The sequence below is a fragment of the Ambystoma mexicanum genome, chromosome 2q (genome assembly GCF_040938575.1).
Source record: "Ambystoma mexicanum isolate Mex_15411 chromosome 2q, UKY_AmexF1_1, whole genome shotgun sequence".
NCBI classification, from domain to species: Eukaryota; Metazoa; Chordata; class Amphibia; order Caudata; family Ambystomatidae; genus Ambystoma; species Ambystoma mexicanum.
Genome location: NC_090924.1, coordinates 192,540,922 through 192,554,088, shown reverse-complemented (window position 1 = coordinate 192,554,088; position 13,167 = coordinate 192,540,922). Strand labels below are relative to the sequence as shown.

General features: G+C 45.2%; 1 protein-coding gene across 2 annotated transcripts in view; it reads left to right on the top strand.

The window, feature by feature from the left end:
* The window catches only part of LOC138569274 (multidrug resistance-associated protein 1-like), a 1,459,677-nt gene that overhangs the window by 789,488 nt on the left and 657,022 nt on the right, over positions 1–13,167 (top strand). For both annotated transcript variants that reach the window (XM_069647112.1, XM_069647111.1), the window contains exons 17-18: positions 3,992–4,168; positions 5,912–6,079. In XM_069647112.1, the coding sequence (XP_069503213.1) occupies positions 3,992–4,168; positions 5,912–6,079 (345 nt within the window). The remainder of the gene's footprint in view (positions 1–3,991; positions 4,169–5,911; positions 6,080–13,167) is intronic.

Genomic DNA, 13,167 nt, shown 5'->3' with positions numbered 1-13,167 from the left:
AAATGGTCACCTCCCCCTCGTGCCTAGAAACACATGTGTAGAGGCGCGTTATAAATGACTTATCATGTCATATCCCCACAACACCATCGCCAACGCACACTCTCCCTCTCAATAAACCCATCTCCAACACACCATCCCCACAACACCATCCCCAACACACTCATCCCCTTCCCACAACACCATCCCCACACACCCTCCCCCTCCCCACAACCCCATCCCCAACAAACCCTTGTGCCTATCACCAAGTTCTCCCAAATCACTTGCATGGTCTCTTCCCCTTGCTTGTATCCACCAGCACCTCTGGGGCCAGAATGTGCCCAGAAAGTCACCTTGGCGTGCTCAGCGGTTAACCCTCTGCTGGGGTCATGGAACTGGATTGTTCTGATCCTGTCCCCCATATGTGTTGCATTGTGAACTCCATTTTCTGCTGCATGCTCCATTGCCCGCACAATCAGGCATGTGGAACCCTGGATTCAGTCCCAGATTGCCTGGGCGTGGAGGGCCTGTGTGTCAGCAATTGCCTCCAGGTGCACCTGGCGCTTTTCCATCAACTGAAGCCTCTGCATGTGCTCATTGCCCGGTGTGGATTGGAGAATGGGTTGAGGGCTATGTTGAGGGCTGGGGCTGAAACAAGGAGAACCATAGGACTGGATGTCCGACTCTCTCTCAGATGATTGATACTGCTGCCAAGGATGAAGGCTGTCCTGCACAGGTGATGTGGGGGCTTCCTGGGCCTCTCAGCTGGGTGGAACCACGGTGGCTCCAGCATGCCTGCCAGCAGCTGGCTCACCTTTCATGACCACTTTGGCCAGCTGTTGGGGAGCAGTTGGAGTTGCCATTTCTGCATAAGGTGGAATAGGTGCTTTGTCTGCGCTGGCACTGGCAGGTGTGGTGATGCTGAACCCTGGTGTCGCATGTCGTCCCTTACACCTGCCCTTACCATCCGTTGGCCCTTCAAGGGGGGGTGGTTGATGACGTCGATGGGCTTTCACTCTCCTCTTCCACCTCATCCTGAGTCGGCTGCAACCCTGTAGGGGGGAAAATGACATCATGTCAGTCATCGTGCATTCCTGCACGTTGGCTTGCTAGACACATTGGCTAATTGTTTGAGGCACATCCCAGACATGTAGGGAGAAGGGTATGGTTATCCATGGGCCATTGCATGTGACCAGAGCAAGGTGGATATGGCAGCTGCTGAGTGTGTCCACTCCATGGGCAGGTGCTCTTTTTCCCTTGTGCTGCCAAGACTGCCTGTCTATACAGTTGGTCTGGCGGTTAACTTTGACACTTGGCCCTTCACAGCACACATGGGTGCTGCAATTGCAGTTTCAAACTGCTGTGCATGGTTACGTGCACAGTTTAGACACCACCCATGCATGTAGTCACAACGTTGGCCCAGCAGCAGAATGGGAATTATGTTATTCTGCGCTCCCTGGCATGTTTGTGGGGCGGATGTGACACCATGGGCAACTGGCTGGATCACCTATTCCTGCAACTGGCTCACCATAGACATCCATTGGATGGCGTATGCTTATGGCCATATGCTGGCATCTTACCTTGTCCATTGGGCCCATCTGAGCCAAGGGACACACTTATTTGGTTGGTCATTTGCCCTCTGCTTTGGCGTGGGCAAACTCACCTCCTGCCCTTTGGCTGCTGACACCTGCCTCTGCTCCACTGACTCCCTCAATCCCCTCCATGCCGAGAATGGAGCCCGCCTTCTCCTCCCACGGGGTCAGAGGAAGGAGCTCTTTGGTGCCGCCTCTTGTGGTCAGTGCCTCCTATCTGTTATAGGAGAGGAGGCTGCGCACCCTGTCCCGGAGGTCATTTCATCTTTTACGAAGTCCTCCCTATCCTGGGGGACCATGTCTACAGCCGTCACCTTCTGGCTGATGGATTTCCAGATTGCTGACTTCCGCTGCCCAGATGTTTTCCTCTGACTGGAGTTGTACAATTCCTCGTAGTAGACAACCACTTCATCACTGAGATCCTGGATCTCTACCTCACTGAATTTTGTCTTATGTAGCTGATGTTTGGGCACCTTCTCTCTGGTATTTTCTTGGGACATGTTTTCTGTGACTTGTGGGTCCGCATGGCTACAGGAAGTGGGGAATTCAGGTGGATTGTGGTTTTCAAAATGCCCAGCGCCATGATTCCCGTTCCGGCGATGATCGTATTTCATCTGCGGTAATTAGCGCTGATTGACCAGCGGGAATGGTAATTCTGCTGAATATTGGCACATTTGCCGTCGTGGTGTCCTGTTTGGTGGTAATTCTGCTGGGCAGAATTCCTGTTACCCTTGAAGGTGTGTGCGCGCTCCCGCCAGGTTGTATTGCAGTGGTAGGTTTCGCCACACACCACAGAACTACAACCGTATTACTGCCAAACTCATACTGACTCCCATTGTGCTTTAAAAGAGGCTTTAGCTGAAGTGTTATGATGGTGACAATATTTAAACTCTAGAACCTTTTTGTGCTCTTTCTGTATCAAGTCTTTAGTCAACGATATTTTCACATGAGGCCAACTGTTGGGAACTGACAGTTTCTCAGTATCAGCTGATCGAATGAGGATTTGATCGAAGTAGAATATTGATTACCTGTGCCTCTGTTGGAAGCCACTTACTATGCTACGGAGTTGCATAAAAGAACAACCACGCAGGTATGGCTGAGTGATTTCCAATTCTTGGAAGACCAAGGAGGACGAGACGACCGTTAGGTGAGAGATGGAGACCAAGGGTTTCATAACACCTATAAGGAAATGGTCAATCCAAGTAAGAGATGAGGAGGTGAAATTGCCTCCCTCTTAGACAGAAAAACATTAGATTTATGGTGTGACCCTTGCCGTCTGTAAGGCCAATCGGCATAACATGAAAATCTGGAAGTGCTATGCCTTCTAACAAGTGTTCAATGGATGGAAAAGTATATTGTCTGCTCAATTGTTGAAATGAACTAGGACCAGCATGGAACATAGAACAGATTGGTAAATTCATGGGCAAAGTTCGGTTCAGATTCCATGGTCCATTGGCTATAGCAAAAAGAATCGTAACAGAGTGACATAAGGTGATGCCAAGTTGAACCACAGGATATTCTGCATTGTTAGAGCTTAATAAGGAGACTTTATAGGCTGAAAAGGTAAAGATTACTTTTTGCCTTCCAAGTTGTAGCATGCTGGTCCAAGTTAATTTCAACAAATGGGTGGACAATCTAGAATTAACTCTGAAATTTAAAAAATATAAATATATCTTAAACCTGGTGGAAATGGCGATTTACTAGTGGTTTTGAGGGCCAAGTGACTGTGCAAGGTATGAATAGCAGACAATGAGTAATGTTTTATTAATGCCTCGGCCATCAGTCAAGGACACAATACCAATGGACCAATTACCAAGAGTTATCTTTGTAGAGGGATGTACCTAAAGAGCAAACTCGGCATGGAGAGGCATAGCACACTTGCCCATGGTTCGCCTCTGTTCGTGGCAAGCCCTCCAGCACTGACAACTTTGTGTAGCACATGAGAGTGAGTGAAAAGTCAGCTGATGCACAGAAGCCATTCTGATCAGTTAAGTTCTCTGAAGGCAAGCGCCATGAAGGAATTTGGTGAAAAGGAAAGATTAAGGACTATCAAAAAAATGAGGAGCCCAGCGCTAATGGTGTAAATTAGAGCTAAGGTAGGACAATCACACATGAAATGTGGTTATCATGAATTGACTTTACACATATTCCAATGGGTAATGTTTTTGGAACTTTATGTTGTTTAATTTGAAAATCTTCGTGTGCCACTTTCTCATTCATAAAAACATATTTGAGGGTTTTTCTTTTCTAGAAGGATAACATTTTTGAAACATATTAGACTTGAGCGCAATACCCCTTCCTTTCTACTGCCTTGTGATTGCATGGATTGTGTTGAAATTAAAATATTGAAACTTATAGTGTGCACATTTGACAGGCATCTGTGGGCACTTACAGTTCTGCACACTTTTCTTTTTGTGCTCTAGGGTGCTGTGGCATACGTTCCTCAACAAGCATGGATTCCAAATGCATCTTTTAGAGATAATGTCCTGTTTGGGCAGAAGTTTGTGGAACACTGGTACAATGCGGTTGTGAAAGCCTGTGCTTTGCTCCCCGATGTGAAAATGTTACCTGCTGGCGAGAACACAGAAATAGGAGAAAAGGTATTATTGTGATGTTATTACACACTCCTAGGTTTGTGTGTTTTATGTAGAAAAAGACCATTATTAGAAATTTGGTTTACCTGTTGAAATCTGATTACCTGCCATCCTTGAAATAAGGTGGGCAATGAAATAACCCAGAAACAAAATGAAATGTCAGGTTTGTTCTTAGACCACAGTCTGTCATACCTGGCACTTGAGAGTCCTTTTAATTTATTCAAAATTATAGCTAGTGTCTGCATGAAGATACTATGTAGCGCATTGGAAATTATCATTTACTTTATTAAAATGTACAGAAGCCCTAACATCTATTTATCAATTTAGCCACAAAAGTGCCCTTCTCCCTTCTCTTCTAAGAATGAAATCTACCTGCCTTACTTTAAGATTATGATCTGCCTGGCATGGCGATATCTTGCTGTCTGTCTTTCTGAAATGAAACAATGGGTACGTCTTTTTCTAAGCCACACAGCTTCCCAAATAGAGAGGGATTCTAGCAGCCTACAGTTTGTTTTTAGAAATAGTAAATAGAAGAATATGACATAACTTCCCCATCTACAGACAGCTATTTTGTTTACTGATGTAAAAAGAAATCTGCTTTGAGTTACCCTTCACGATCCTCAATGCCATCTTGGACACAGATGCCCACTATCCAGTTGACCTGTTTACACTGTACTTATCAGCAAATTAAAACATTTGATTAGGCAAAGCAGAAGTTTAAAATGTGTATTTTAAAAAAATAAAAAAATAAACACAAATCAAAGTGGTATTTTGTTATCGACTTTGAATATTTTTCTCCATCATTTAGTTCCTATACAAACAACTAATGAGTTACTAGAAAACTAGAGTTAATACGTTTTGGTGGTATCCCGCGGGTAATTCCGGGGGGATGCCAACAAAACAGTAATACCCAAACACTAAAACCTTTTCCGCCACTTGGAATGCCAGAATTGATGGCACATTCCATGTGGCGGAAACTCCAGTAAATCACCATCCCATGGAGTCTCATAGTAATTCTGGCATTTTTTGGCCGTCGGGGCATGATTTACCTCCAGCTCCTGGCTGGAGTTGAATCAGTGCCCCCACTGGAACATTTGTGTTTTGCTGGTGCAGTAAACGTGCCGGAATTACTGGCAGTTGTACCCACACTTTTACTGCACCAGCAAAACTATAATGACCCATATGACTTTGAAGTGAGACAGAGGGTTGCAGATGAATTTCTTAGAGGCATTCAGAGATATTAAAATTAATTTGTTATTGTTGCAGTTTTTTTTATTGAATCTTGCCAGTGTATACCAACCTGGCAAACAAAGGGCATGCTCCCAGTTTTGTAAAATGTGATGTTTTATGTGAATACTGAACATGCAATATCTACCTTATCCCAAAATTGGTAAGATGAGTCAGTCTCACCGTAGAGGCTCCAAAATCTTTATTTCTTGGGTTTGGTGTTACAATACGGTCTCAAGAAACACACACGTTTGTCATTGGGAACATTTTAATTTTGTTCCCTAAAGGTTTAATTTCCTGCAAATAAGCCTGCTCTACAAGTTGCTAGACAATTCTAAATGCTCACATTAACCAAAAGTGTTAAGAAATTCATATTTTATTTCAGTCATCCATATGAATGCTCACATAAGGTAATTTTCATTGAAATTACCTTTTAAAGTAATACCCAATGTCTTCAGTGTTAAATTACAGGATTCTGTTGATGTGTTATCAGTATTACTAATTGTATGTTTTTTTTCTTAGGGTGTGAATCTATCTGGAGGACAAAAGCAAAGAATAAGTGTTGCTCGGGCTTTATATAGAAAATCTGATGTCTATTTGATGGATGATCCACTTTCAGCTGTGGATGCAAATGTCGGGCAGCATTTATTTGAGAATGTTATTGGACCAAATGGTTTACTCAAGGACAAAGTGAGTTTGAACGTACCCTTTATTTCATGAAAAAGTCTATAGTTTGAGTCCCTGCATATTGAGGGGGATGGGGCAGTGTATTCACTGAAAACATTTTTAGCTGACATGAAGTTATGGTTACGAAGCTAAACCAAAACAGAACGCTGACATTTGCCAGTTATGGTTAACAACAATACCAAAACTCAAACACTTGTCAGTATTCGGAAGATAAGAGGAAGGATAATGATCAGGAAAAGGAGAAGAAAGGGGATGAAAACTTTGGCATACGCAGAAACTGAGTGGTAAAATAGGTTTCAGACCTAAGCAAATACTGTTTTGTTTCAATATGTAGATGATTATGTACACACTATTCAAAGATGACTCCTTGATTAGATCATGGGTTGTAATGTAATGTAATTATATTGATAAAGCGCTGACTACGGCTCGAAGGGATCTAGGCACTAACGCATACAGGTAAAGAGACCCTCAGGAGACCAAAAGGAAGAGCAAAGAAAACTTAAAAAAGATACGCTTTTAAAGCTTTTTGGAAGCCAAGATGGTCAATAATTTCATGAAGCTGGAGTGGGAAAGAGTTCCACATAGATGGGCCAAGGACAGAAAAAGAACGGCCTCCAGCTTAGGCTCTGTGATATCTGGGAACTTTCAAGAGTTTCTTGGAAGCAGGGCAAAGCGACCTGGGGGGGACATAGGAGGCCAGTTTGGCTTGAAGATACTCGGCTCAGAATTATGATTTGCGTGGTGTACAGTGCAGAGAATCTTGAATTTAATATGACTGCTCACTGGCAGCCAGTGTAGTGTAACGCTCACCTGGTATCCATAGGGACGCACCCAATCTGGCTGGTCTGCTTCCGACCTGGCCCACTCCCTCAGGTTCTTGTTCTGCCGAGGACCTAGTCTGGAATACAGGAGTACTGGTTTTAGCTTATAGTCTCTTTTCCCCTGAGCCCACTTCCCTTGTGGACCCAGCGACCCCCTTAGAGTTTTCCTCACCTTGGTTTTCAATATGGTGTGCTCTCCGACCTGCTGTTCTGTGCAGGGGTGCGTCGTGAATGGGCGCATCGCAACCGAGTTGCTTCACTGGTGCGGGCCCTGTGAGGCCAGTCCTGCTCAGGTAAGTCTGCTGTTTTGACAGCTCGTCCTTAATTGAAATCCCCCCGTTAATGTCTTTCCTTCTCTTTTAGGTGCGGAAGGAGTTCTGAGGAAGCTGTGCTGGCTGGAGCTGTACTCGAGACGGTAAGTGAAAGCGCAGAGTGCGGTGCTATGTGCTTTTCTTGCTGTGTGCTGACCTGTGTTGTCCCTCTCTTGCAGGCCGCCGTGATGTTCTGGATGATTGCTGCTGAGAGGATGCAGAGCGGTGAGTAGGTGTTATTCGAAATGCCTCCGGGTAATTACGCGTGTTAATCAGTTTTGCCTTTTCTCTTGCAGGTAGACGGAAGACTGAAATGGCCTTGAACCAGAAGCAAGTTCAACTCAGGTAAGCGTGAAGAATAAACGCTTACTAATGCTGGTTTTCTATTGTTTCCCCCAGGTTGCGGCTTCCAAGGAAGAGAGTGAGCGTTTGCGGACAAGCTGGATGTTCTGGACACTGGAGCGGATGACAGGAGCTGGCTCGCCTACAGGTAATAGTACTAATGATCTTCTTCTTCTTCTTCTTGCAGGAGTCGGCCAGGAATGCTGAAGAAGATCCGACGGGTCGTGGTGAGCGTCATGCTGCGAGAGCAGAGCAACGTGAAGCGTGTTCTCCAGCTTGGACGTGGCTTATATAGCCTGCGGGTATCCCAGGTGCCTTCAGGCCAGACCACACCCTAAATGCTAGACTGCATGGTTCAGTTCTGGAACTGAACCATGTGGGGGCATCCATGTTGTGACACTGCCATTGAAAGCTCCAGCTCCCCTTTCTGCTATATGAGCCTGGCGCCATGAGAGTCTTGGGGGACATGACACAGCCCTTGGGGCCATGATGAGATGCCGTGGTCCGGCCCAGGGGGCCTGACTGCCAGGGCGAGGGGTAGTGGTCATGACATGTAGCTGTTGTAGAAGGCTACGAAAATGCGCAAGTCGAGTGGTACCAAGAGCCAAGCGGGCTGCAGCGTTTTGTAAAAACTGCAGTCAGAAAAGCCATCTGGCCAAGGTAGATTCCATTGCAGTAGTCCTGGGATCCCAAAATGGATGCAGTCACTACCTTAGTCCGAGACTTCGACAGAAGAAAGGGTAGCATTTTATTAAGGATTTTCAGTTCAAGCAATCCTGTGTTGCACACGGACGAGATTTGCAATTCCTTGGTACCTAATGGCAGGAGTTTGACGCCAAAGCTCATTGGCGATTTAGTAGGTTTAGGACAGGGTCCTAAGGAGTCCGGCCAAACGTCTGTGGTTCAAACTCTATTAGTAGAAGCAGACCCAACTACCAGGATCTCTGTTTTTTCTCCATTAAGTTTAAGTCAATTTCTGACCATCAAGTTCATGATTGCAGCCAAACAGTTTCTAAGTTTGGAAGGGGGATCAAATGCAGGAGAGTCGCAGAGGGGACTAAGAGAATCCGAACCTCAACCTCTCCATGGAGCAAAACAAGATCGTCCAGGACAGAGATCATAACTGACTCCGTGCCCATGGTAGGTCTGAAGTCCGATTGGAAAGGATGTAAGAGATGCTAAGATTCTAAAAAAAGAGAGAGGTGTGTGGTAACTATCGCTTCCACAAGCCTTATAAGGAACAGCAGAAGAGATATGGGCCTATAGTTAACTGCAAGAGCAGCATCCAGATGCAGCTTCTTCAGAAGCAGAGTAACAAGCACATTCATTAGAGAAGCCGGAATAGCCCCCATAGTGAAAGAGTAGTGAAGATCTGCCATAAACAAAGGAGTTCCTTTTTACGGAAAAGACTAAACAACCCAAAGAGGAATAGGGTCAGCAGGGGAGGTCGATTTCAGTTTATGAAGGGGCCACCAAGACTTTACTGTGAGTAACTGGTTCGAACTGAAACATCTCAGAGCTGTTTGTCCTATTAGGAGATTGCACTGATTATATACCATCTAAGAAATTCAAATCACTGCGAGCAATGGATTGCCAAATTGTATGGATCTTCTCGATAAACAATTAACTGATGGAATCACATTGTGCTTGTGAACGCAAGGGATCCTTTATAGGTGGAGGCACAACCAAGAGTTCCTCGACTTCTGTGACGAATCTGAGGATGTAGTCCCTTATCTCCTAAGTGGAGACCTTTCCCATGGGGACAGGGCGGTACGTCCACAGTACAATAGTCCTCATGAGGGTGGCCCACCAAGGGAGGATCACATGGGGAAGGAATCCCCTTATGGGATTGGGGACAACCATTATCACAGAACTTTATTAGACTCTGCCTTCTTCCCCAAGCCAAGCTCTCTTTCCCTGTTCCTAGTCACTGCCAATAGTATCTGTTGTGAGGTCAACCAACCTAGTAGGTTAGTACCGACTAAGACCTTTGATAATACATCACCATCCCACACACACTCCTCCCCTGGTCACTTCACGTCTGTAACAATCTCCCCTATGTATGTCGGTAGGATTGAGATCAGGGAAAGTTAAAAAGGGGTTCCTCCAAGTCTTATTCCCCCCCTTTGTGACCCTCCCACAGTACACCACCCTCAGGGTTGGGATCAGAGAGTGCCTGCTTTTCCCTGGCCACTGTAACGCTCACCTGGTATCCACGGGGACGTCACTCAGCCTGTTAACTCCCTATTGTCTCTGTGTGCTTGAACCCCTTCTTCCCCGGGGTCCAACCCTTCCCTTTGATCCACAGCTCACCGTGTTTTCTTGGATAGTGTGCTCTCCGTCCTGCTTTCAGCGCAGGGGCGCGTTGATGGATGCAGGCTCGTTGCTGCCTAGTTACTTCACTGGCAAGAGTCCGACAGGTAAGTATAATGAGTCTTTTGAACAGTTCTCTAACTTCGTTGCTTTCCTTCTTTAGATGGTGGCCGGCGTCCGGGGATGGCGGCGTGCTGCTGAGATGAGTAGCGCTGAAGTTGAGTGAGAGCGCGATGTGCGATGCACCCCTTTCGTATTTGCATTGAACTGAGTTCTTTCTCTTTGTCTTTTAGGTGCCGCAACGTTTTCAGCGTGGATGCCGGTTATGAAGAAGAAATGCGGTGAGTAAGCGCGGTATGGGGCGCCTCTAGATGTTTCTACGCTAACCTGGAGTGTCTTTCCCTCTTGCAGATGGATGAGAAGTTCCGGAGACAGAGTTCCCCCAGAGCGGCTGGGATTCAGGTAAGCGTTTGAAGCTCGTTCAGTATTTAAAAATAAGCGAAGATTTGTGCCGGGTTGGGAATGACACAGCCGAAGATGCCCGCAGAACAGAAGGAGCGATGAATGATGGGCAGAAGCGCCGCAAGGTAAGGCTGTTCCTAACGGTGTTCTTGTTCTTGCAGGAGCTGAGTGCAGATGAAAGATGCAGGCCTACTGGAGACTGATCCGAACACGGTGAGTGTCACGCTGCAGGTGCAGAAAACGCAAAGCATGTTTCTCAGCCTGGGTGTGGCTTAAATAGTCTCTGGGTATCCCAGGTGTCTCTGGGCTGAACCACACCCAAAAGACTAGACCGCACATGCAGTTCTGGGAACCGAAATATGTGGGGGCATCCATCTTGTCCCCATCAATGCACTACAAGTCCAGTCCTTAATGTTATCCTATGGGAGTGAGTGAGTCTGGTGCCACAAGCGCCAAGTCTGACTCCAAGTGGGTCTTTGGAGGGATGGAGTGGCCCTTGAGGGCCATGTAGGTGATTGTGGCCTGGCTCCAGCCTGACATCTTGGAGGGCTGGGGACACGCGGGGCACGAATCATGACAGCCACATGAGGAGGGTACCAGACCAGATTCCTGGGGAGAATCCTGTCAGATTCTCCACATTGGGTCGCTCAAAGTCAGCCAGTTTCAAAATAGGTTTGCTACTTAATCTATGCTTCTGTTTGTCAAAGCATTCCTGATCTTCGGGTAACCACTGTAAATTTTGAGGGGCTATGTTTTAAGTTTATCTGTAAGAGTTCCTTAGATGGAGGAAACATTTGGGATAAACCTTCGATAGTAGCCCACAAGGCCCAGAAAAGCATGCAACTCCTTTTGGGTTTTTGGAGGTGAATTTCTCATAACGGCCTGCACTTTATCTTTTTGGGGTTGTACTAAACCATTCCCAACAAAGAAACCCAGATACTTAACTGCAGATTCAGCCAGATGTCCGTTTTTTGGATTGGCTGTTAATCCTGCTTTTCTTAATGCCCTGGTGACATGGTATACATGGGAAATATGTTCAGGGTAGGTCTTTCTACATTTAATGATTTCATCAATATAAGACCCAGAGAAAGAGACATGATCCATCAACCTCTGAAAAGTAGCAGGAGCCCCATGTAAGCCCCATGTAAGCCAAAAGCAATACTTTAAACTGGAACAATCCAAAAGGTGTTGAAAAGGCAGTCTTGGCTTTATCCACAGGATTAACCGGTACTGGCCAATACCCTTTTGTGAGATCCAGAGTAGAACGGAATTTGGCATCACTTAGTTTATCAATTAGATCATCTATTCTGCCCTTTTGAAGGCTATCAAACTGAGATACTTAATTCACTAACTTCCAAGCGTTATTTGGTATTGCTACTAAGACAATTGGGGAGGACCACAGGCTTTGTGAAGGATCAATTACATCAGCCTTTAACATAGCCTTTACCTCTTCTTTAATGGTTTCTTTTCTACTTTCAGGGATTTGATAAGGCTTTTGATGTACAACCTGTCCTGGACGAGTGCAGATGTAATGATACACTGTTTTCATTCTCCTGGTTTCTGGTCTAAACACATTGGGAAATTGTATTAATAAGTCAAGTAAATCTTGTTTTAGATTTTGAGGTAATTCGTATGAATTGATTCTCCTGATTTTCTTCTGATAATACTAGTCAGTATGATGGAAGTATCTTTACATAAAGGTTCTTTCCATTATTTGAGAAGATTGATAAAGGTATATATGTGTTTTGATTTTCCTATTAGGTAGTGAGATTTTATAATTATAAGGTCCCATCTTTTCAATGACTTCATAAGGACCAGGCCTCCGGGATAACATCTTATTATTATTTTCTTTATTGATTTGGTTGAATACAAATAAAAATCCTATCAACCTTTCAATTTTTTTACAACAATGAGTAATAAAAGTAGCACTTTTTCTCTACATAAAAAAAGAACATTAGAATAAGTATAAAATTGGAATATCTTAAAAGAGTGATGATTAGACATTGTGAAAAAAAGAAAAGATAAATAAAAGAGTAAATTGAATCTTCAGTCAACTTTGCATTGATGCCTACATGCATAGTTAGTTGGCACCTCATGCGACTCGACAGTACAATCAATAGAGTATTCTACACATAACAGTTTAACATCTGACTCAAATCAGCCGGTTGTCACAAGTTTCACTCCTTCTCACCTGTTTCTCTCTGCTTGTGACCTTCTTGGAAGCAACTTCCTTCTTTCTCACTGTCCAAGACTTGTATAGGCCTGGGAGCGAGTCTTCGAATTCCAGCGTGAGGTAGCCGGCTCTCCTTAGCCGGGTAACGTTCAGTATCCAGGATCGTGAATCCAGGAAGGAGATAGAGTTCCAGGCTCGGAGAGCGTCCGGAACACCGTAGGACCGAGCACAGGACGAATCCAGGAAGAGGCATGGGCAAGAGGGTAAGGAGGAATTCGGACCGGGCTCAGGAACAAAAGAAAAAGGGAAGATAAGGGAATTGAGAATAACACAGAAGTGGACTCGAAAACACACGTCTAACAACTCCAAGCAGTTGCGTTGAGACGCGCCGAGCCGCAGGGGCATGTCTGTTTCCTAGGAAGTCGAGCATTGCGCGCAAGGGCTAGAGCGCAGCGTTTCAGGCCCGTCAGCCATGTTGGAAGGATCACTGAGTTCATGCCACGGTGCATCATGGACCATGAAGTCCAGAACGGACGAATTTGGTGGTTCATGACACAGGTGTACTTTAAATTAGATTCAGAGAACTCATAAATCTGACGGTTGCAATTCTTAGAGCTAAACGTTTAGCATGAAATATTTCTTTCCACAGTACTTCAGTGTTTACAATCT